A 24,267-nucleotide genomic window follows, 5' to 3' on the forward strand; every position below is an offset into this window, starting at 1 on the left:
TAGAACATTTTAGAGTGCTTGGCGGCATAGCTGCCATCGCATTGCTTTTGCGCCTATGTGGGTACCTTGTTTTTGTAAGCACAATATTTCGAATATCGGACCGGTGTACGACAAACGCGTCAGCAAGAAGGGAGTGCTGTACTCACGCACGTATGCATGAATGAATGTATAAACGAGCATGTGAGGATGTAGTTACATATTAACACAATTATTTTGTAGGAAGTAGGCAAGAATGATAGAGTGATAGATTGTGGGAAGTATCCATTATGGGAAGTACATACATAGGTATATAATATGTACATACACATGTAAACATATACACCTACATACTTACATATGTATGTGAGGCTTTAGAGCAGAATTGTTTTTGCATGTGTTAGGAATGAATTCGTTCACTAGTGCGTAATTATGTATGTACATATAAAGGGTTTTTCAATAAGAGCGGGTAGATGTTGAAATGGAATGAAATGGCGTTTGCTGTGTGGCACGTAGCGCCGTCCTGCTGGAACCACATGTCGTCTAGGTCCATATGGTTCAATATGGGCCATAAGAAATTGGAAGGGCCACCATGTCTACCGAAAAATGGGCGCAATGCGCGCAACGTTTGCGTTAATGAACACTCATTTTGATAATAAAGTTTTATCATTTGAACGTGCTGCTCAATCGTGTAACTTGCCATGATGATTTGGCATAAACAACTGAATAATAAACAAAAGATTTGACAGATGTCACCAAAACAAAATGGCTGCCATAGGGCGCCAAAACCGACCCGCGCCAATTGAAAAACAGAACGATTATTTTCATAAAAATTTGCACGATTTGCAATCGTTGCTCAAGTGTGTTGCGTTCCATGATGAAATGTATACTAATGAAGTTTACAAATGACAAGCGAAAAATAAAGAATATTGCGTCGTTCGCCCTCCCTATCGGAAAAAAGTTGAAGCGCACCTATTGCAGCTCCCTATATTTGATTTCTTGTAGGAGTTGATGTGTTGTGACATGTGCAAATACATGTGTCAATAATTACACGTTCATTTACATACATATGTATGTATGTAAGGAAAGAACGCCATCAATTACAAAGCACGGCGTCTTTATGCCCGCTACCTGAATGACTACATAAATTCACAGCACCAAATTGTTTTTTTTTTAATTTGTTTTTTTAACATTTTTCAAATTATACTTTTTTTGTTTTAATGTGATCGAAAAATTTTTTATAATAAATTTTATGTATGTATGTATGTATTTGCTTATCATTTCATAAAAAGAAATAGTAAAAAAATTTAATTGGTGAAATGTCGAGGTGAGAGATGTGTAGTGTTTTAAATTTTTGAGTGGTACAAAACACAGTGTGGTGGCTCTATAGTCGATGTTCTAAAACCTTTACTAGCAAACCTTTCAAAACTCAATTGTACTAAAAATACTTCATATTAATGGTGCTCACACTCACCAACGTATCGTAGTCCCTTTCCGTAGCCCGTTGGATAAATTAAATTGAGCAAAACGTATCCCGAAGAAATTAACTGCGTGCTTTTAGTTACATTTTTGCACAATACATCGGCTTGTGTGTGCTTGTGCTTGGTTGTATCGACACAATGTTGCCATTCATATTTTTGTATACACACTTTTACAAGCATCTGCGTTATCAGTTACAATTTTTCATTGTATAATATGCTAAGGTAAAAAACCACCATGCAAATAATTCATTTATCTATAATTAACATTATTCAACATTGTTTTAAGGTATTTTAATAAAAATTAATTGATTAATTAAGTTATTTTAAAATATATTAATTAATTAAAATTAACAAAAATTATTTTGAAAATAATTTCGAAAAGTACTGTTTGGCAACACTGTGTGGTGAGAGAACAATCAGCTGACACGATTCTACGGAACTACGGAACTACGGAACCCTACGATACTACGGAGGGGAAGGGTGTTGATTTTTCATTTACATAGGGCTCTCGTTAGTTTTATCGTAACAGCTTACACGGGCCTGCGTTTACGTTGGTGACTGTGAGCACTATAACATTTGCGCCTTCTCATTTCATTCACATTCTCTGTAGACATGTTGCATACAATTAGGCGCAGAATTAAAAATAAATCTTTGTTGAAATTATGAAAATTTAATTTATGAACGGTGCTGCGAAGCTGGAATTGGTAATTCAGTTTAAATGCACGCATCTTAAGGCTGTTAATACCGCCTTCTGTTTACCGTATTGTACTGACGCTATTAATATTGAACGTGTGGCCACCTGATGAACGGAATGTAATCCATCAATAAGGAAATTTTCCAAGCTTCGCGTTCACCTACTGCATGTTTTGTAAGGAATTCATAGTTATTTGAAAAAAGCTGTCAGCTATGCCGAGTACGCCCTTGACCAGGTTTGCTAACATTTGTGTCAAGCGATTTATTACAACGTAAAGCGATCAGCGTAAAGGTGGCACACTACAAATAGAAGGATCAGCTCGGCCAAACACCCAATAAAAGGGTGTTATATCAGATGAATATTGTACAAAAGTCTATGTTTTTATAAACAACTTTTGGAAAAAAACATGGTTACGGAGGTAGGGAGTCCACGTAAACACACACGCATATATTTATTTACTTAGATCCATGGCGGCAACTTGCACGAAATTACATTCCACACATAAACGTTTCGCAAGCACTGAAGCTTAGTTTTGTTTATTTTAATTTAATTTCAATCATTGATATCGGCATATTTTGCTTGTTTTCGAATAATAAATATTGAAAGAACTACTCTTTTATGAAGCGGTATTGCTTAAAATGCTACATTCCTCACTAAGTAAGGCTTGAGATACAGGTTTCATCAAACAACTTTCTTTGAATAAATTAAATTATTTTCTATTTATATAAGCGGTGCATTTTAAATGCATACAGCAAAATACTTGCTAATTTTTTATCACTAGGGCTAATTTGCAGAAATATTTAATATTTCAAAGTCGAGAAAATTAGCTTCCAATGCTTTTGTATTGGTCAACAAGTGCCCATTTATCACCTATTTATTAACTTCGGGTTTGACCTTCTCAATTTCTACAAAGCGATTGCGCTTATACTGATCTTTGTAACCAGCAATGAAACGCAAGCGACCTTCATATTGTGTATCCATAATAGTTTGTACCAGCGGTGGATGGTCCTCTCCTAATTCCAGCCACATTTTGCCACCAGGCCGCAAGTGCTCGCATGCTAAATTGAAAACCAGACGAGCTACACGTAGACCATCCTGACCGCCATCCAATGCATTCAAGTTCTCATAGCTGGTTGGGAAAAATTAAAGGGCTTTCAAATCTAGATAAATTTAATATATTAGTCGAACTCACGCTACTACTTCTGGTTGCAAGAGTGGGAACTCTTCAGACTTTACATAAGGAGGATTGCCAATTATCAAATCGTATGTTTGGTTGGCCAACTCTGGCGGCACATACTTGTCCACTTCCATTGTGTGGTGATACACTGTGAACCGATTATCTAAGCCCAGTATCTTGGCATTTTCCCTAGCTAAATTCGTGGCTATTTTACCCCGTTCAATGGCTGTGCTTCGCACATTGGGTAAAGCATGTAAAATAGCCAGTGACATAGCTCCTGAGCCACAACCAACTTCAAACATATTAATTGGCTCCTTTACATCGCGATACGCTTCTATGACTTTGGAAACGAATTCCTCCGTTTCAGGACGTGGAATGAATACGGAAGGCGCAGTCTTCAGGGTCAAATCCATGAAGTCCCATTCGCCGAGTATATACTGAAGTGGCATACGAGCACAACGTGCCTCACATAGCCGCTGAAACTCTTGCAGTTGGCCATCGTTGAAAACTAAATCATTATATCCTTTCACCGTATTCTACAATGAAAATATCAATAGAATTAAATAAAAAAAAAAAAATTCAAAATGTTATATAAAACTTACGAATTTTTGGCCCAACACATGCGCTACCAAACATTTTAAATTAAAATCAATATCGCCAACACCAGCCTTTCGTAGTTTTTCAGGCCAACCTTCAAGCGCTTTGGTTACCTCAATCGATGACAGCTGCTTAGGTTGTTGTTGTTGTTCTCTCGATGGCGTGGAACCGCTGGCGGAACTAGCTGTGGCCTTGGTGTAATTGACTGCGCTGGCACGGGATACCTGGCGCACTTGCTGTTGTAGTTGTTGTGCTACCAGCTTTAACATAGTGGAAAAGTTGTCACTTCTACTTTCTGTTATGAAAAGCCAATTAAAATTTCAACCCCGCTTTTTGCTGCGGTAAACGAATTATGATGGAAATCAGCTGTAAAAGTATTCGATATTCGGTACTTAACCAATATAGCGGCGCGCAGTGTCGCTTCTATGACTTTGAATTTTATATGTCTCACAATTTTATGCACTAACGTTAGAATTGTTAGAAATTAAATAGCAAATAGTCCCTATCATTAAAAAACCTAGAAAATTATTATTTTGTGTATTATTATTTAAATGGCGTTATAAAAATCTACATATTGGGTATTCCTTTCTATTTTTGTTTTATTTCAACATCAAACTGTACTTGTGTGTCGTTATTATCGCAGCTTGTACTAACTGTACTCGCTTTTCCGTTATTACGTCAGCTTCTTCTTAAACTTATGAATAGAGATCGGATTCTTACAAATGCAAGTGCATATTTTGTTTAACATCACATGAAGTTCGCATCTAGGTAGAAACTCATCATAATAAAATATTCAATTTGCATAAAAATCCGATCTCTACTTATGAATCTTTAAAACACTGGGTACGCCATACCCGACTGTTGCTTCGCGACTTGCTTAAGAAAATTAAAAGGAAAAAACGAGCATATAAAGGAAACACATTTTTTTTTTCATAATTCAATAATTTAATCATGAAACTTTTTAAAAGTAAAAATCTTCAGTTTTTCATTTCTTTGTGTTTCACCGTTTAGGAAATGAAAATATCTTCGGAATAAGTATCAACTTTTCCAAACACTTTGAAAATAAGAAATTTATACAAACTTAAAATGAATATTATAAAATAAAATAAATAACACAGGCCAACAAAATCTCGCTTTTTTACAGCTTTTAAAACGGCTATGGGTGTTTCTTGAAGGTTTTTTTTATGCTGACAACGAATATGACCTTGAAAATGCTCCAGCACGTCAGGTTTTTTTTTGCAATTTGAGGTTAAAAAGTCTAAAAATGCAGATTTTGGCCATTTTTTTAATTTTTTTTTTGGGCAAGGTAAAGTTTTTTTTTAATTTTCCACAACCACAACTGAAGACTAGTACTTTGCGATGCCGCTGTGGAAAATTAAAAAAAAACTTTACCTTGCCAAAAAAAAATTAAAAAAAATGGCCAAAATCTGCATTTTTTGATTTTTTAACCTCAAATTGCCAAAAATCCTGACGTGCTGGAGCATTTTCAAGGTAATATTCGTTTTCAGCATTAAAAAACCTTAAAACCTTAGTTAAAATTATCGAAAAAGTTTTTTGGTTGTTGGCCTGTGTAATTGGCGCGTACACTTCTGTTAGGTGTTTGGCCGGTCTCCTCCTCCTATTTGTTGTGTGCGTCTTGATGTTGTTCCATAAATAAATATTATACAAGGATTTAAAATCGGGTCAACTATTTATTGAAATATTGGAAAGTTACATAAAAACAAACAACTCTTCATTACTTTCACATTTAGTTGAGCTAAAAGAAATAAATTCAATAAAGTATATTAAAATCTAGTACGTAATATTACTAAGAACTAACTGGCACTGGCTTTTAAAATAGATCTCCATGCGAATGCACTGTTTTTTTTGTAGTAATGTATCCTTACGAGTAGTAATCTATTTACGCGTTTTTGACACTGCAGCAGTGCCGTCACTATCATGCGAGATTGTGATATTCCTACCCGGCGATGCAGTAGGTTCACTCTCAGATTTTGCAATCTCCACCACTGGTGTTTTGTCATCACAACACACCTGCTTTACATCATCATCCTCTTCAGTTTCCGATTCGTATTTCTGTAATGAAAAAGGTTGAACACAAAAATTAGTTCATTTACGTATAAGGCTAGGCTAAACTCATTAGCAATGGGATTCTATTAAAGTGAAGTAGAATTATATTTGTATTTGTTACATAAATTTTGCTAGATTTTTACATATCAAATATAATGCCGTAATGAAGTAGTCAAGACTATTTTGCAAGATATAGTGAAGCAAGACTTTACTTTAACAAGTTCACAGTCTTAAATTACCCTCTCTGCATTATGTGGAATAAGCAGTTGAGTAACCCTGTAAGATGGAGGAGAACGCATATCTGCATTGGCAATTGTACGAAATCAGAATTTTTTTAAGTAAACGACAAATACTGCATAATGAAAACAAAAAAGACAAACAAAATAAGAAACACTTGTGACATTAGAATTCTGACACTCCCTTACAAAAGGTCGCATTTAAGAAGGGCGAAGAAAAAGGAAAAATTAAATACCTTTTTGGTAAAAATTATTTTAATTTTAAATAAATATAGTCCCAGAATTACATTTTATGAATTAATTTTTTAGTCAAAACTAACAGCGAAGTTTCGCCAATATGGCGCTATTGTGTTACCTAAGCATTATGACCCTAAGTAATACTTTCATAGAGGAAATGGATTTATCATAAATTTAGTAGACTAAAAACAAACTTTGAAGATACTCATGTCTTATTTTACTATGCTCTGCCCACGTAAGTTTGGTGTCTTGACCGCCAAGTCATGATTATTCTTATATTTTAAGTACTCTTATATTCCTAATCGTTCTTATTCAAATGAATTATTACATCGGCGGTGGTCGCAGTAGCGGAATGGGTTGGTGCGTGACTACCATTCGGAAGTGCACGGACTCGAAACCCCGGGCACGAAATGCCAAATGATAGAAAACATTGTTAGCGATCGCCCCTCGACAAACAATGGTAAGCCTCCGAGTGTATTTCTGCCATGAAAAAGCTCTTCATAATAAACCATATGCCGTTCAGAGGCTGCGAGTAATTATATATTACAAAATGAATTCTTGTTAATAAGTTATATATTTTTAAAACAATGTAGTGAGTACTTCCGCAACCTATATTTGAAAGGCATCGGGCTCAGATTGTGAAAATGACCATCTTTCACGCTCATTGCCCCATCTATGATATCCTGATATGTCCGGATGTACTCAATATCATGGTCCATATTGGTCCTGGACGTACCGAGCAAGTTCTTGCTCATAAGTACATTCTTCTGAAAGCGAAATTTTTTTCCTACATATTTTACTTTTCCTCCACTTTTACTCTAAATTTCTAGAGTTAGCAACCCAGTGTCTTGCTAAGGGAGCCGATTTGTCAAGAGGAAAGGAGAAAGCTGCTTACTGAGCAAACCTTTTATTATTGAATCATGCACAATACCGGTATTATTTTTAACTAACAAATCAAGCCAGTTCTTTTTTTAGCAAATATTTGAATCTACAACAATGAAACTGTAAATATATTTTGAATGTGTGATTGCTAATTGAATCTTAAAAAACATTTTCAAAAAAAGGAGCTCTTATACGCGAGTAAGTAAATCAAAAGTAGTTACAATAGCAATAGTAAATTTTAAGTCTTATTGCTCACATACCTTCTGAATATATTGATGTCGCGTCGGTATGGTCGAATGCAAGACACACTTTGCAGAATCTTCAAAGATGCACGGCACTGGTTCCTGACATACAACGCCGCTTTTCTCCACCTCACAGGCACGGAAAAGTATTTGCTTTTTATCATCCAAAATATGTTTGCGGCAAAATTTGCAACAAGGCATTGCTCGTTCACCACACTTTACACCACCTTCAGTGAAGGCACATTTGTTAAAATTTGTAGCTTTGTGTCCATAGCTATCGGATGAGCGAGATCGTTTTTCTTTAAATTTCTTATAGAGTACTGCTTCAACGCCATATCGACGATGATAAGTATTTAGTGCCTTCAGCTGTTTGTATAGTACACGTTCCTTCGGCGAGTCCTTTAGCTGATCGTGGATACTACCTGTGGAAATTTTGGAATTTTTTTTAGATACGTTACATTGTAAACACAAGCCATATCTTACAAAGCATTTCACGTTCCTTGCGTAAGGCGATTAAATAACGTCGACGACGTTCTTTGAGTATATGATGCAAGTGATTTATTTGGTCAATATATAGACCCTGTAATTTTGTAAGCTTTGCTTCCGAGATACGTATCGCCTCTTCACGCGTGTAAATGCCAGCGTGTCTGTAAAATATAGACCAAATAAAACGAAGTTGGTAGTCTTTTTTGCCCGACTTATTGACATTTTTGAGATGTTATGTACGTATATAACTTCAGCAACCGAAAAATAAAAATTTTGATTCACTTTTAACTTTTTCTAATACTTACTTGAGTGCATCTTCACCCTGTGAATCTATGCTGTCATCGTCAGATTCTTGGAATTCATAACCCCGTAGCGTGTTGCTAATGTTGGGTAGACTATCATTGCCGCTTGAGCTGTCTGAAGCGTAATCCAAAATGCGTCGTCTCTTGTGTATCGTGGATACTATTGACTCCAGGCTATTTATCTGTTCGTGAGCGACTGCAAGTATAATTCAAATTTAAATGTCAATGTCAAAATAATATTCGATTTTGAATTACCAAAGGGCGTTATATGCGGTGACACTACGTCAATTTCTTCTTCCTGTTCACTAGCATCTTCCTCCCTACGAGTACCTTCCACTTTAATGTGATGTGCCAAACTATTCAACAATGCTTCATTTGTATCTGTGCGCTTTAACTTGCCCACAGAAGTATGTGTTTTTTGTAGCTGCGCTTGACGATTGTGTTCAAAGCAAAGAGTCGTTAAGGATGGATCTTTTTTAAGGTCATGCTTCTGCAACGCATTCTGGCATTTTCGTCCATTTCTATAGATGTAGCTGCATTGGCGGAAATGTCCACGCGGATCACGTAAAATGTGACGCATACAATACTCACTGTCGTCTACTCGTGGTAGTGAGCAAGCATGAGTTGGATTAGAACAACACTTTGCCTTGTTTTCAATTTCCTGATGTAGCTGTTCACGTAGCTCCTGCAAGCTACCGCCATACCTCAGAAACTGGCGTTGTCGCAAATGTGAGCAGTTGGTAGCCATACCATCAATTGGGAAATCTATTCTATTGTCTTGTTATCTTTAGTTGACCACTTATAATCTTCTGTTACACTGCGTTTTTTCATAAAAAGTGTTTCGTATATTGTTTACACAAACTATGTTGTACCACGAAACTGAAATTAGGAATGCCAAAAGCACCATTGTTTTGAGAAAAGTCGATTAGTTTTACGTGATGTATCGTTTTCGATAATTGTTTAATGCACATGAGCTTACACTCTGTGTTCACGCAGCAATTGCAAAATAAGTAACTTTCTGTTGTAATCTTTTAACAGATCTTTCGTTGCTGCATGAAACAAATAGACGACACTATTCAGTCTGGCCGATAATTCTAGAAAAAATTGGGATGGCTTTCCATTGCTACCACGATAGATTTGCTTGTAATGTCTAAGTGCGTGGATCAAATTTAAAATTATAACACACAAATGTAGTCACTATATCAACTTTTTGATTTATAGTACTTTTGATAAATTACCATTAAGAATTAATAGCAATATTTAACCTTAAAAATGCTTAATTTTTGCATAAGCTTTAAAAAAATGCGCTATTACAGAGGCTTATTTTACTTACATACAACCACAGGGAAGTAACAATATTCTCTCATTAACACTCTTTATTAATTCAAGATTTGATGTAAAGCTATTTTTACTCCATAATACTACGAATTTTATTAAAATTCTATTATGACAAATATTCTTCTAAACGTTTGTAATACCGTGCAAAAAAAAAAAAAAAAGTGCGGGACGAACTGTCAACGGATCGATAGTGAGGAAAGAATTAAAAGAAACCGAAAAAACCCAGTCAAACAACAATGAGGTTCGATAGAACTTTTGTAGTTTTTGAAAGAGTTAAATTAACCTTTAGCCTTCGATAAATCATTATTTAAAACAATAGTAAATATTTGAACTAAAAAATCGCGATAAAATAATATATTCAAAAAAAGGGAAAATTTGGATTAAAAAATCGCGCGCTGAATCGATAAGTCATTATTTTCAAAAAGAGTGAAAATTTGGACTAAACACCGCGAAAAATAAATATTTTCATAAAAAGTGAAAATTTGAAATAAAAAAAACAATACACGTCTAACGGTTAGTCGCGATAGAAGTGAAACCGTCCGTAAAACAAACTGAGAGAGAATGAGACGAAAGCAGCATTAGGAGCGGGATAATTATAGGTTCATTATAATATTGCTATAAAGTTCATATTTTATTTTCTTCATTTTATTGTTATTCATCCTCAATGTTTTCAATTTCAACAAGTGATACGAGTGGCTTATGATAGCTAAAATATGATACAAATGCTATGGTTTCGATGTTATCAACATATCTTTGAAATACCGCGTCAATTGTTGTTTTTGATCGTGTTGTCGATTCATTTTTAAATTGAATGTTGTATTGAGAAAGTCAATTAAAGGAACCGCTGTGTTCAATGCAAAATTTACGTTAAAATCGCCACTTAAAATCATTGGAACTTTATCGCAATCTTTTCTAAGTATCCGCGATACTTCTGGTGTATAATTTATTAAATTTTCGTGAATGAATTCCGTCATGCTATTTATTGATTGAGTCGGTGAAATATAAATTGCCACAATTAAAACTGTTTTTCCACTGTTCAATCTGGTTTCGCATGCACATATTTCTCCCACTTTAGAGAGCTGAACAGACAGTGATTCTAGTTGCTGTGCATTCAGATCTATCTGTGGAGTTACAATACGAGCACCGTCATTTTGATTGTGGTATATTGCAACACCGCCTGCAATTGCGGTAAATATTTAAAAATTAAAATATTTACGAATATAAAAATACGGACGCAATACAGCACACGCGGTTGCTATTAAGAGCGTCGTAACGCGTTTATTACACAGACGTACTAACATACACACAAACATTCGTAGGACGCTTGGTCTAAGCAAGTATTAGGTAGTGTAGTATAGGTATACATAATGCCTTCTCGCTCACCGTGGCTCCGTAATACGCAGGCGCGCACACATACGTACTAGCATACATACAAACATACATACGTATGACGCTTGAACTAAACACCAAAGCAAGTAATAGGCAGTGTAGTATACATACTACAATACTCACTATACTAGCGTGGCTCAGCAGTACGCAGCCACACACATATACGTATATCAACATATAACGCTTCGTAGTGTCGCTTTTTCGTTTCATCGAGTCTCAAATCACTCCCAACGATTCCAAAGAAGTTTTCACTTCAAAAATCGCGCTTTTTCTATCATTTGGTGTTTCAAATCTGCGCACTTCCGAATAGTAGTCACGCATGTTGTAGTTGTTGTTGTTGTAGCAGCATAAACATACGGGGAATGCTGCTAGATTGACAATCCTTGGCCGGATATAAATCCGGGTAGTTTCGGTAACGTAGAGCCGACTGTCGTGGAAACGAGTAGTCACGCATCAACCCATTCGGCTACGACAGCAGAACTAGAGAGAATTGCTTTAGGTAATAATGCAGTTTATGCGACGCATCGAAAAACTTCTCAAATAAATTTTAGATAACAAATTTTATTGGAAAGCTTGCTTTGAATATTAAAAAGAATAAAAACAAGTTCATTTAATATTTATTTGTATTTTTTATTTATTTCCTTCTCTTATATTTCACCTTCAAAAATCTAGCTTAACACATTTTATTACACTTTATCATTCGTTATCATAAACTATAATTATAATAATACTTAACATGAGTTTTTCAAGTTATTACAAATCTAAATTTTAATTAAGGATTATAAAAAGTGTGGACAATATGCTATATATTGTAGAGACTATATAATCGTTTTCGGAAATAAGATTACTTTTTCATATGTAGGTATATAGATCGAGTTCAGAAAAATATATGCATATAAAGGGTTATGGAGCATCAGTTTTGGAAAGAAATCGTTCATGGTTATATGTACATATGTATATCGATCTGGTTAAGAAAATTAAAATAAAATATATGTATGCGTAGTTTTATGGTACCGGTGTTGATTATAGACATATGGTTGAAAAAAAACGGATGAAAAAACAAAAAGTCATATAAATGCCAAAAAGGTCAAAGTGATAGAAAAATTTACGCCTCGGTTATAGGGGAGACCCTATGTTCTATTCGGGACAAAAGGAATTAATGATGATAAACAAGTTCAAAATATTACTATTACGTTGATCACACCTACTGCTTGTCAAAATCATTTAGCTGTGACGTTCGCTGCACGCAATTTGATAGTCGATTTTATTTTCAATATGCCGTCATCTGGAAAAGAAATTAAAATTCTCGAAGATATTTTCTTCCTCACATCAACCATAGACATTCCCATGTCAGCAGAAGAAATTGATTCATGGGCATTAATTTTTCAATCGTTCCGTCGAATTTTGCATATTCCGTAGAACTTCATGGCTTTTGTATAGCTCTAAAATCGCAATACTTGACTAATTTTATGAATCGTATGCGGCCGACTATTTGCAAGGTGATGCACGAACATTTTGATCAGCTGTTTTATTTTTCCGTCAAATTGAAAAAAGGCTTGAAAGAAAAAAAATTGAAGCACATTTTTCGATATTACCTAAATTTACCAGAAAATTACCCACTAAAAAGTTTACCAGACATGCAGATTGCAGCCTTAAGTTATCAAGCGAGAATCGCCACTAGTGGATACTTCATAAAACTGGTATAACTCACTAAATTCAATGCTGTCAACTCCTTTTTCTGATATTAGGCAAGCTTCATTAGACTGTGTTCAGATACGGCAAATTTTGTTGTGACAGCTCTCAACTTTTGGTAGAGAGATGAACGGGGAAGGGATGGGGGCACCGAGCTCGGGCAACACGTTTAGTGTTTTCGTTCTTCTCTGTAGACTGTAGCTTAAAAAACAAAAAGAAATGCAAGCAACTCGTTTAGGCGCGGCTGAACGCAGTATTACTAACACTCTTTACCCGTGCTGCTAAAATATGTTTATTTATACCAGTTTATATCAGTTGCTTCATCAATTCGCCACTCACTAAAGCATGAGGAATCGAAGACGGCTTATGCAAAATCTTCAAATTCTCCTCGTGTACAGAGGCAATCAAGGCAAGGCGATTGTCAAAATTTGATTAAGTCCATCAATTTCGTAGTATTAGCGGATTTTTAAATTAGAAAAATAAACATATTTTTAATTGTCAGGAGGTCTCTATTCGATCTAATAAAAAAATTTCAACAGGTGGATAAAGTAGTAAATGGTGTACGACAGAGCTAAAAAAAATAAATGCAGGGGTCTAATTTTCAATATGAATCAATAGTAGGAGACGCATAAAATTTTACTTTGCGAAAATTTGTGAGAATTAAGGTTAAAAAAATTGAACAGATCCTTTTAACGAAAGCAAGGCAATTGTCAAAATTTACTGATTCGATCAATTCATAGCCTTAGGCGATTTTATAATAAAAAAAAAATGTTTATAATTGATCTAATAGAAAATATTCAAACGACGGAGAAATTAACAAATGCTGCACACCAGCGGTAATCAAAAAAATGCAGGGTTGTAATTTTCAAATTTGTTTCTTAGTACACGCAAATGTTTTTAACCAAAGTAATGGGATTGTTCAAATTTGAAGAGTCGATCAATGACATAGTCTTAGGCGATTTCTAAATAAAAATAAAAAAAATTGTATAATTGTCATGAAGCCTCTATGCGATCTAATAGAAAATATTCAACAGACGTTGAAATGAACAAATGCCGGACGACAGCGGTAATAAAAACAAATGCAGGGTTGTAATTTTCAATATGAATCAACGAATAATCAGAGGTCCTATGTTTCATAAAGGAATAAAGTGATCAAATACATAATAGTATGAGACGCGAAAACATTTTTTAAATTAAGGTTAAATTAAGGTAAGAAAAAATGTTTTTAGTTGAAACAAATGCTTTTAACTTAAGCAGAAGATGCATACAATTTTGTTTCTACTTTAAACAAATATTTTTTTTTAACTCAGCAAGAAGTTCGAGTGAAATAGATATCTACACCAATGCCTTACAATGTTATGATTCTTTATTTATATATTTTCTTTTGTGTTCTATTTTATCGATACTTTACAACGCTTCTAATATGATCTCTATGTGAATATATTTATTATTTACGATAAAATGGCTTTAAATGTTACAAATTTTTATTATATTTTTTGTGCTATATTTTTTTTATACATGAGCTTACATCTTAAAATGGCTGCTTTAACATACTTTTTTTATAATACTAAATTTATTTATTTCATGTATTTATATACTTATGCACTATATATTATATTTTAATTACTAAATACTAAAGCATTATTGCACTTAAACTGGACTATTGAATACATTTTTTAATTTTAATTATTAATTATCGTATTTCTATTTAACTTACCTTGCATAGTCTGCTTATAACTCATTTAATTTCTATTTTATATTTAATCTTTTATATCTTACTGCATATTTTTACTTATAAATTACTTAGTTATTTAATTATTATTTATTACTTAATTTTTATTTATTTTATTTTTTGTTTAACTACATCATATATAGCCATATATGAACATCTGCACGCACATCGTGGTAGCTTAAATACTCTTTTTTATACTTAACTTAAGTTCTAGTATTTCAACGCTCAGACTTAGACTTTTGCTGTTGATATATGTGTGCATGTATGCATGTATTTATTTGATATACTATATATGTATGTATGTGTGTATGCACCTATGAATACAATTTTATATTTTGTTCGTGCACTAACAGTTTCTGCCGTCATCGGCGTGACTACTTTCAAATTTCCTTAACTCTTTTAAACTATTACAATAAAAGAAAATTATGCAATTTCATCGCTACGTTCTATTTAAATTATATTTACACGTCAAGTGCTTTTTTACATTTACTACATAAATTTTTATAAGCCTTAAAATCTTATAAAGCCAAAGCATTTTAATTTAAATTGAACGTTCATGGCATACATACATATTTTAAGGGACAGTTTACAAGTGCAAGTAAACTCGCATAGCGGCATTTGCAAATTTCTATGGTAACACAACAGTTAAATGTACATTTGCAAATGCAACGCTGCAAAGTTATTTGCCCTTAATGGTCAATTGCTCTTAAACGCAGGTATGCATGTATGGATGTATGTATGTCTATTCGGAATTCCTATCACTGCGACTACAGTTGTTACAAATCCCATTTCCTCTGCGGGAATCTGTTGATGATGCTTAGTAGGGATTGTGCTTTGTTGAATATCTCTCCTTCTCTTTGTTGAGTTCTCTGCCTTTTTCTGCTTTTTTCACCACTTAATATTTTAGTAATTTTTACATTATTACATTTTTAATTTAATTTAATATATTTTTTTTAATACATTTTCACTTTAAATTTTTTTTTTAGTTTCCTTCTAATTTTCTAGACACTACACTAATCTACACCTTCACTTTCACAATCACTCTTCAATCAATTTGAAACAACAATGCTATGCTATATGAACGCTTAAAATAAAAAAACAGCTATACATACATTTATTTTACTACCTTCAAATATAAATAATAATTTTTTTCATACATTTCCTTTTCGGAATTTCTGTTTAATTTCATGCTTCTCATATTTTGCCAAAAATTTGAAAAAAATAACCGTTGTTGTTATACACAATATTGGTTAAAATTAAATTAACTGTTAAAAACAATCTTCAAAACACCACTCTGCGCTAAAAATAAATTTAAAAAATTAATATTAAAAAATAATAAATTTTATATGAAAAAGTTTTGGAGAAAAAATAATAGTAGCGGTTGTTGTTATATAAAAACAAAAACAAAAAAAAAACAATCTTCAGGATAAATACCACTCTGTACCAAAAATAAATTTAAAAAATTAATATAAAAAAATAATATAATAAATTTTATACGAAAAAATTTTGAAAAAAAAGTAAAAATAACGGTTGTTGTTGTATAAAAAAAAACCAAAAAAAAAAACAATCTTCAAGATAAATACTGCCCTGCGCTAAAAATAAATTTAAAAGATTAATATAAAAGAAAATAATAAATTTTACATGAAAAAGTTTTGGAGAAAAAATAATAGTAGCGGTTGTTGTTATATAAAAAAACAAACAAAAAAAAAACAAATTTTCAAGATTAATACCGCCCTGCGCTAAAAATAAATTTAAAAAATTAATACAATATTAAAAAATAATAAATTTTATATGAAAAAATTTTGGAGAAAAAATAATAATATATTAAAAATATATTTAAAAAATTAATATTAAAAAATAATAAATTTTATATAAAATATAAATTAAAAAAGTAATATTAAATAATCAATTTTAATAAAATTTTTTTTTATTCCTTAATAAATTATACATGTAGATGACCTGCTCAAAAACTATTAAAAAAAACATCATAGTGCCAGTCGGAACATAGTCTGATTTAAACAGGGAAACATTTTGTTCGTCGGAGGGATACGGACGAGGAAGAGAGAGAGGGTTTTGTCTCCCGTACTGGCCACACGCTTTCTCCTTCTTATTCGCATTGTCGAACTTAAAGTGGGCTGCAAAACAACTTTTAACAGTTGCTTTATTCGTCTTCTTCTTTTGTGGGAGAAAGTTCTGAGTTCTGTGTTGGTTTCTAGTCAAATGGAAGAAATCAATGACATTAATACAAACATCAGAACGCTGCGTGGGAAATGCAGGACGATTTTGACAAACGTTCCCGCTTTACATGTCTCCGGAATCTATCCGGAAACTATCCGAAAAGAGAATTTCTGGGGGACACTCCAGACTCCAGATGTCTCTGTGTGTAAATCAGACACATAGGGCGAAAAAAGGAATGCTCTCCAACGAATTCCGTCAGTAGGTATGTGTCTGATTTGCTTCCAGCTGGCGGTGGAAGGACTCTCGTGGGAGATTGTGCGCATTCAAGTCTGACGTGAGTGACCTCTGAATCGACTGTCTTGTGGACTCCGATCAAAAGCCATTTTGGCAAGATTATCGTCTTTTCTACGTAGAGTAGGTAAAATCCAATTCCACTTTCATCTTTTTTTTCGGAATTGATTGGAGAGCTTTTTGTAAGCAGAAGAAGGTGTATATGGGAGATTGCTCTCAGCCAAAAGATATGGCATATAATTCTGAGGCATTTGTTGCAACATATTTGCAATAATATAAATATTAAAAACTATTACCAAATTTCTGAAGTTTCTGGTAATTAAAAGTGACCTAATTCGGCTGTTAAATTCTGTGAGGCTGATAATGGGGATTGTTAAACAATGTTTCTGGTGGCCAAGTTTTTGTTATGCAATGCACTTATACATTTACATCAGGTTCGCTCTGAAGGAGTTGCCAAAGGAGCGTACATTCAGCGAATTGGAAATAATCAGTTGAATGGCTGAAGTAACATAACAGCGATTTGTTTACGAAAAAACTGGGTTTGCGTTGACGGTGTACAAAAAAAAAAATAACACAGTCCACTCTCACGTTGCGTCGTTGCCATCTGAACAACGGCTGATTGGACGATTGTGTGAACACGTGTTGAAAGGAGTGAAGGAGTGGGCAAAATTGCTGTTCAGTACCCGGTGAAAATGGCAAGCGAAGTTACTCGCTGAATTTAATTTTTTACCATAGCTGAAGACAAAACCTGGTAATCTATCACTTTGGTACAAGTGACATGCAATCTTTTGCCAATTTTACATGTAGGGATATATTTTTTTATTATGATTTTTCCTAGTCAAAAGGCCTGTCCTACGGCGGGATCAGACAATTTTGTATACTTTCAGACGGCATGCTTTGAAAAGCAATGGAGTTGCATAAGAGTTAATGAAAACAAAAATAGTGTAGTTCTGTCAAGCCATATGCAACTTTGGAATTAAGGGAAATTTTTATGTTTATTCACTACGCGTTTGGTGGTTGGTGAATCGAAAGCAGTTATTCTCTCCTTACAAAAGCAATACGATACACACTCCTACAGGCTGCTCCCAGGGTATATATTTAGTAGTAATAATGTGCAATTGGGAGAACTATGATCGCTATAAAACAACAAAAAAAAAAAAAGTTAAAAAATAAAAGTTAAAAGAAAATATTTTAAAAAAATTATAAATAATAAATTATATAAAATTAAAAAAAAAGGTTAAAAAAAATAAAAAAAAAAATTATAAATAAAAAATGTTAGAAAAATTTTTGCAAAATTTTAAATTACGCAGAAACGAAATCTTGCTGTTCAAAAAATGTGAGAAAAAAAAATCAAAAAACGTGGCGAAAATTTTTGTTTTTCTGAATTTTACTCATTTTATTTGAAAAGTTACAAGTAGAAAATGTACATTTTTTACAGAATAATATACATCGAGTAACTTAAAAAATAAACAAACTTAAGCTTATAAAATTAAACTTAAATTTATTAAGGCAGTGTTTGAGAAAAGAAAAAGCTTAAGGAAGGCTTAAAACAATAACAAAGGGGGCAAGTTAAAGAGATTATTTTTCACATCGTTTACGGCTAAGAAAATAGCACTTACTCCAATTGAACATTACTTATTACAATAATAAAAAAACAGATAACCAGATTCGTATAATGTAAACCATATTTAAAGGCAACTTTTTATGTAAATGACTATAGAATTGTCGAATTTAATTATAATTTTAAAAAATTAGACGCATTTTTTTTTTAGTTTATTTATTTATAATACAAACGGGCAATGAAGGCGGCGTTAACCTTTTGTTTTTTTAATGTCCAAAGGTAATAAAGAATTACGGTTTTTTTTTAATCAAATACAATTTTTTACAGAGGAAAACTTAAAAAAAAATTAGTCAAACATCTTTTATAGTTTTTAAAAAATTCTAAAAAATATAAATAAATAAAAGTTAAGCTGCACAGAATTTTTGTTGACTTTCAGCAAGCAAAATTAATATAAATAATTTTTTGTCTAACCTTCAAATTTTGATTTTGATTTTTGAAAAATCACTCAAAAAATATAAAAAGAGCTGCACAGAATTTATGTGACTTTCAGCGAGCAAAATTAATATAAATAATTTTTTGTCTAACCTTAAATTTTTCATTTTTATTTCATATAGCAAAGACACGATTTACAAATACAAGAAAGTCATATAAATATTTTTTAAGTAATTCTTAAAAAAAAGCAAAGCAAAATAAATTTTGCTTAATTTCATCACTTTTAATATTTTTTATTCATTTATTAATTAAAGTAATTTACTCATTTATTAAATAATATTAAATAAATAAAACCTTAATTTGAAATATTGCTGCCTTTTAAAATAATTAAATATTAGAAAAATATATATTAAAAATAATTATTTAAGCACACTTCAATGTTAAAAAAAAACATGCAGATACACATACATATAAACAGTAATTTGTGGCATTTAAAACACAATTTACAATTATTTACATAAAAACTTAACTTAAATTATTAATTAATAAAAAAATTAACTTAACCTAAAAAATTAACTTAGCCTAAAAAATTAAGAAACAAAAAAAAAAAAATAAAAATAATAAAAATCCTTATATTTACTATTTTTCCTGCTATATTCTCAATATTCACTATTGTTTGTTTATGCACTTTTTTCAAATATTCTAATTACTTTGCCTTTGCTTTATTTATTTTTTTCTGTTTTTACTATTTTTATAAAATCATTTCAAGTCCTTACAAAATGTTGTTTGTGGTGATTGTAGCGGAAGAGCTGCCTGGTCGTTGTTGTTGGTTTTTGATTTTATTTATAAACTATGAGACTGCGGAGTGACTGTTGGTGAAATAGAGGGTGAGTAAATTTGTTCGACATTTTTCTTAGAGACGCTAGTAGTCGTGTAAGATTACTGAGTACTTTTAAAAAAAAAAAGAGGTTGTCTGTAAAGTCGGTTTACTGATGATAGTTTAACGTGACAACGTCATAAGAAAATATTGATGGAATGGTTGCAATTTTCAAAACAAAATTTTAATTTTATTTGTTTGATAGATATTTTGTATGGATATAGAGGAGCAGTTAAATAGAATCGCAATGGAATAGGTCAAGTTACATTTACACAAACGTGAAAAATGACGAAACATTTATCAAATTCATGAAAGATATCTTCAATTTCGATTGTGCATCAGACGTTAATAAGTCAACAACACTAAGAGGCACCATCATCGATTTGCCTTTTTCAAGACACTTTACACTCGAAACCATCCCTTTCATTTCCTACTTTTTCTATCATCGTCCTATTCTCAACAGAGAAATGGTTCATTACCATGCACACAGGAAGAAGGCATATGCAAATACAAGTATGTGAATTTATATGTAGGTAATGCGCATATACATACATATACATACATATATATGCTCACTCAAGTAGGACAGAGCCAGATGTCGAACGTTGCCGAACGCGGGGGCCGATTGTGCTCTTTGTCCTTCGTTCCGCGCTCTCGCTTGCAGTTCAAGCACATTAGCTTACATTTGCTTGCGTACGGAATAGATTCGTATATTTGATATGTCCATATGATTTGTATGCATCTTTACATATAGATTTATTCTTTTTGAAAATTGCGCGAAATTATATATGTATATGCATGTTTATATACATATATTAGAATACAACATAACTTATAAGGTATATGGTAAATATTACCATACATTTTTTCCTTCATATACAATAAAAAGGCATATGCAAATACAAATACGTGAATTTATATATGTACATATGCGCATGTACATACATATATACGCTCACTTAAGTAGGAGAGAGCAAGATGTCGAACGTTGCCGTTCGTTTGCTTTGTTTGCTTTGTCGTTCGTTCCGCGCTTTCGCTTGCAGTTCATTCAATGCAATGAGCAAGGACGCGACAAATGAGAAAGGTAACGGCAATGAGCAAGGTAACGACATATGAGCAAGGTAACACTAATGAGGTAACGACACATTTTTTCGTGCGTGCAGCCTGTTAAATCGAATTATAAGACGTTATCACGTCAAAAAAGTTGGATTAAACTTATATTTTTTGGGGGAAAAAAGTTAGATAAAAATGCAGTTATTTTTAAATATATTTGATAAAATATTTACTTCTTACGCTTCTTTTGTATGAAGTGCGTAAATAATAATTTTTTTCGTTGAAGTTAGTAAAAAAAAATAATAGTAATAAAAAAAAAATATAAAAAAATTACATCGAATTAGCACGCCGCATGTTCCATTATGCATTAGCCAGACTGAAAATATAATATTTTTTGCCCTGCTAACTTTTTTAGTTATTAGTTTCCTTAAAACTTGCAAGGGGCCTTAACTTTATTGTGCCCAAAGGTTTCTGGTTTTTTTATAGCTTGAAAAAAAAGAAAACAATTATCGTTTAGATTATTTCTACATGCTAACCTAAATTTGAAACTTGAATTTTCGAAATGCATTTTTTAATTTATGAAGTTTCAACCAACATTAATTTTCTAAAATTTCTTGTTATATGTTTTTCTTTTAAACATTAAGCCCCATTTATTTTCAATTAAAAATAACGTTTTTTTTTGCTTTAAATTAGTTCTTGACTTTTTTATGAGATTCAAAGGGTGGTTAAATAAGGTTATTTGCTACGAAATGAAGTTCTTGTTTTTTTAAATAATGTAAGTTTGTATTTCGTTACAAAAAAAAAGGAGCTTTTTAGTGCTTTGTAACTGCAAACAATTCTATTAAAAAAATTTCGTAAAAAAAAATTAACAAATTAGCAATTATTTGAGTGAAAATTTGACTAAAAATTCTCATTGAAGTTAAAAGACTCTTTGATTTTCGTTACAAAAAAAAAAAAAAAAATTTACAAAAAAATAGGGCAAAATTTATTTGAGTGAAAATTTGACTAAAAATTGTAATTGAAGTTACATTTTTTCATTACAGACAAAAAAATGTTTCTAATGCATTGCAACTACAAACTGTTATATTAAAAGATTTAACAAAAATTAAAAAAAAAATATTATTTTTAAATTATTTAGGTAAAAATAAGCACAAAAATAGTCAACTTTTTGCTTTCGTTGCAATGAAAAAAATTTATTTTAATGTTTTGTAATTACAAAATATTCTATTAAATAACTTAACAATAAATAGGGTAAAAATTATTTGAGTAAAAACAAGCAAAAAAATTGGTATACAGTTAAAAAAACTTTTTGATTGGGTTAAAAAAAAATTTTCTTTTAATGCTTTGAAGTTAGACAATTTTTTGACTTTCGTTGCACAAAAACAAAAATTCTAATGCTTTATAACTACAAATTATTCTATTAAAAAATTGAACAAAAAAAGGGGAAAAATTATTATTGGTAAATTATGTGAGTAAAATTAAGGCCAAAAATTGTCATCCAAGTTAAAAAACTTTTATTACGATTTTTTTTATGCTTTGTAGCTGCAACAATTTTTTTTTAATTGAACAAAAAAATTGGCGAAAAAGTATTATTGGCAAATTTTTTAAGGGGGAACACCACTGTGATTTTTCAAAAAAAAAAAAAAACGATTTTTGTTTTTTTTGCATTTTCTTAAAGTAGATATATTCAAAAATATGTAAACAAAATTTTAACTTAAAATCTTGAAAATTGACAAAGTTATACCCAATACAATAAGTGCAGGTAGTGAGTTACAACGGCCAATGAAAACTTAAAACACGTTTTTCTGAACACGGTGGCATCGATTTCTCGAAGACTTATGAACCGATTTAATTTTCTTTTTTTAATTTTTGTGCATGTATTGGCTACAGTCGTACATAGCCGTGTTCAAAAATGCCAAAAATTAATATTTTTTCAAGCCTTTCGAAAACAAAACAAGGGTAAAAATACAAACTCAGTTTTCAAACCTGCACCATTTTCTAAAAAAAAAAAAAAACAAAAAAAAAAGAACGCCACATTCGACGATAGCCATTGACGTAGGTATAGATTAATTTATTATAATTATTTTTTTGATTTTTTGCTTTCAGATGATTTTTCACCGCTTTATCGTGGCCACCAGGGTGCATCAGTTTTTTTGACGTCATTGCATTAATATTGTAATTTTTAATATTTTTTTGATAAAAATTTGTGTCAGTATAGTTGAATAAAATCAAATAATCATCCCTACTTACAAAACGAAATTCATGAAAATCACTTAATTTTCACGCGTTCACAGTGGTGTTCTCCCTTAAGTAAAAATAAGCATAAAAATTGGTTCGCAAGTTAAAGAACTTTTTGGTTTTCATTGCAAAAAAAGGTTTTTTTAATTAATTTATTATTCTATCAAATAATGGAAAATAAAAACAAAAGAAAAAAGTTTGATTTTTATTATAAAAAAAAGTTTTTTTTAATGCATGGGCGAAAAGTTGTTATGTAAGTACAAATAAGCTCAACCAATTCCATGTCATTCTATTAAAAAAAAAAAAAACACTTGATTTTGGAAGAAAAACGCAATTAGTGGAATTCTTAATAATTTACCAGAAATCTAATAATTTACCAAAAATTTTATAATTTACAAAAAAATTTGTTATGCTACTTATACTCGTATTATAAAAAGTGCATACCTCAATTCCAAAAAAAAAAAATTAATAAATAAAAATATAAAAAAATAAAAAAGAAATATCATTAATTTTTGTTTTCGGTTGGAGCTTTGAAGAAAAGCAATATTTACAAAAAAACTTTGTATACTACTTATACTCGTACTATATAAAGGGCATAACTCAATTTTCAATTCTCAAAAAAAAAACCTACTCAATGAGCAATGAAATTATGGAACTCAGAAAAACTCAGAAGAACGGTTGGAACTTTGAAAAGAAAAAAAATTGATTTACAACAAATTTTTTATACCAAAAACAAAAAACAAAAAAAAAAAAAAATATAAAGAAAATATAAAAAAATAGATACCAAAAATTTACTTATTTACCAAAAATCTAATAATTTACCAAACATTTAATAATTTACAAAAAAATTTGTTATACTCGTAATACAAAAGTGCATACCTCAATTCCAAAAAAAAAAAAATTAGTAAATAAAAATATAAAAAAAAATATCTTTAATTATCGTTTTCGGTTGGAGCTTTGAAGAAAAAAGTTAATTTACAAAAAAATTTTTTATACTACTTATACTCGTACCGTATAAAGGGCATAACTCAATTTTCAATTTTCAAAAAAAAACAACCTACTCAATGAGCAATGAAATTATGGAACTCGGAGGAACTTCGAAAAACTGA

At 31.5% G+C, this 24,267-nt stretch overlaps 2 protein-coding genes across 2 annotated transcripts; both read right to left on the reverse strand.

Moving 5' to 3' along the window:
• Positions 1-2,653: 2,653 nt before the first annotated feature.
• Positions 2,654-4,377, reverse strand: LOC128862832 (MTRF1L release factor glutamine methyltransferase). Its single transcript, XM_054101599.1, has 3 exons — positions 3,931-4,377; positions 3,344-3,864; positions 2,654-3,280 (listed from the first exon to the last, which is right to left on the reverse strand). The coding sequence occupies exons 1-3, from the start codon at positions 4,192-4,194 to the stop codon at positions 3,022-3,024; spliced, it is 1,044 nt and encodes a 347-aa protein (XP_053957574.1). The 5' UTR covers positions 4,195-4,377; the 3' UTR covers positions 2,654-3,021.
• Positions 4,378-5,596: 1,219 nt separating this feature from the next.
• LOC128862790 (KAT8 regulatory NSL complex subunit 2-like) lies at positions 5,597-9,292 on the reverse strand. The gene is made up of 5 exons (XM_054101528.1): positions 8,633-9,292; positions 8,381-8,573; positions 8,073-8,236; positions 7,608-8,011; positions 5,597-5,998 (listed from the first exon to the last, which is right to left on the reverse strand). The coding sequence occupies exons 1-5, from the start codon at positions 9,123-9,125 to the stop codon at positions 5,822-5,824; spliced, it is 1,431 nt and encodes a 476-aa protein (XP_053957503.1). The 5' UTR covers positions 9,126-9,292; the 3' UTR covers positions 5,597-5,821.
• Between the last annotated feature and the right edge of the window lie 14,975 nt (positions 9,293-24,267).

The sequence above is a fragment of the Anastrepha ludens genome, chromosome 5 (genome assembly GCF_028408465.1).
Source record: "Anastrepha ludens isolate Willacy chromosome 5, idAnaLude1.1, whole genome shotgun sequence".
NCBI classification, from domain to species: Eukaryota; Metazoa; Arthropoda; class Insecta; order Diptera; family Tephritidae; genus Anastrepha; species Anastrepha ludens.

What these genes read in the sequence shown, in the direction of transcription:
- LOC128862790 (XM_054101528.1), bottom strand. Translation starts at nt 9,125, where the DNA reads ATGGCTACCAACTGCTCACATTTGCGACAACGCCAGTTTCTGAGGTAT. An exon ending in CAGGGTGAAGATGCACTCAA is followed by an intron (nt 8,237 to 8,380) that starts GTAAGTATTAGA and finishes TATATTTTACAG; the next exon opens with ACACGCTGGCATTTACACGC. An exon ending in GACATCAATATATTCAGAAG is followed by an intron (nt 5,999 to 7,607) that starts GTATGTGAGCAA and finishes TTTTCATTACAG; the next exon opens with AAATACGAATCGGAAACTGA.
- LOC128862832 (XM_054101599.1), bottom strand. Translation starts at nt 4,194, where the DNA reads ATGTTAAAGCTGGTAGCACAACAACTACAACAGCAAGTGCGCCAGGTA. An exon ending in ATGTGTTGGGCCAAAAATTC is followed by an intron (nt 3,865 to 3,930) that starts GTAAGTTTTATA and finishes TTTTCATTGTAG; the next exon opens with AATACGGTGAAAGGATATAA. An exon ending in TTGCAACCAGAAGTAGTAGC is followed by an intron (nt 3,281 to 3,343) that starts GTGAGTTCGACT and finishes TTTCCCAACCAG; the next exon opens with CTATGAGAACTTGAATGCAT.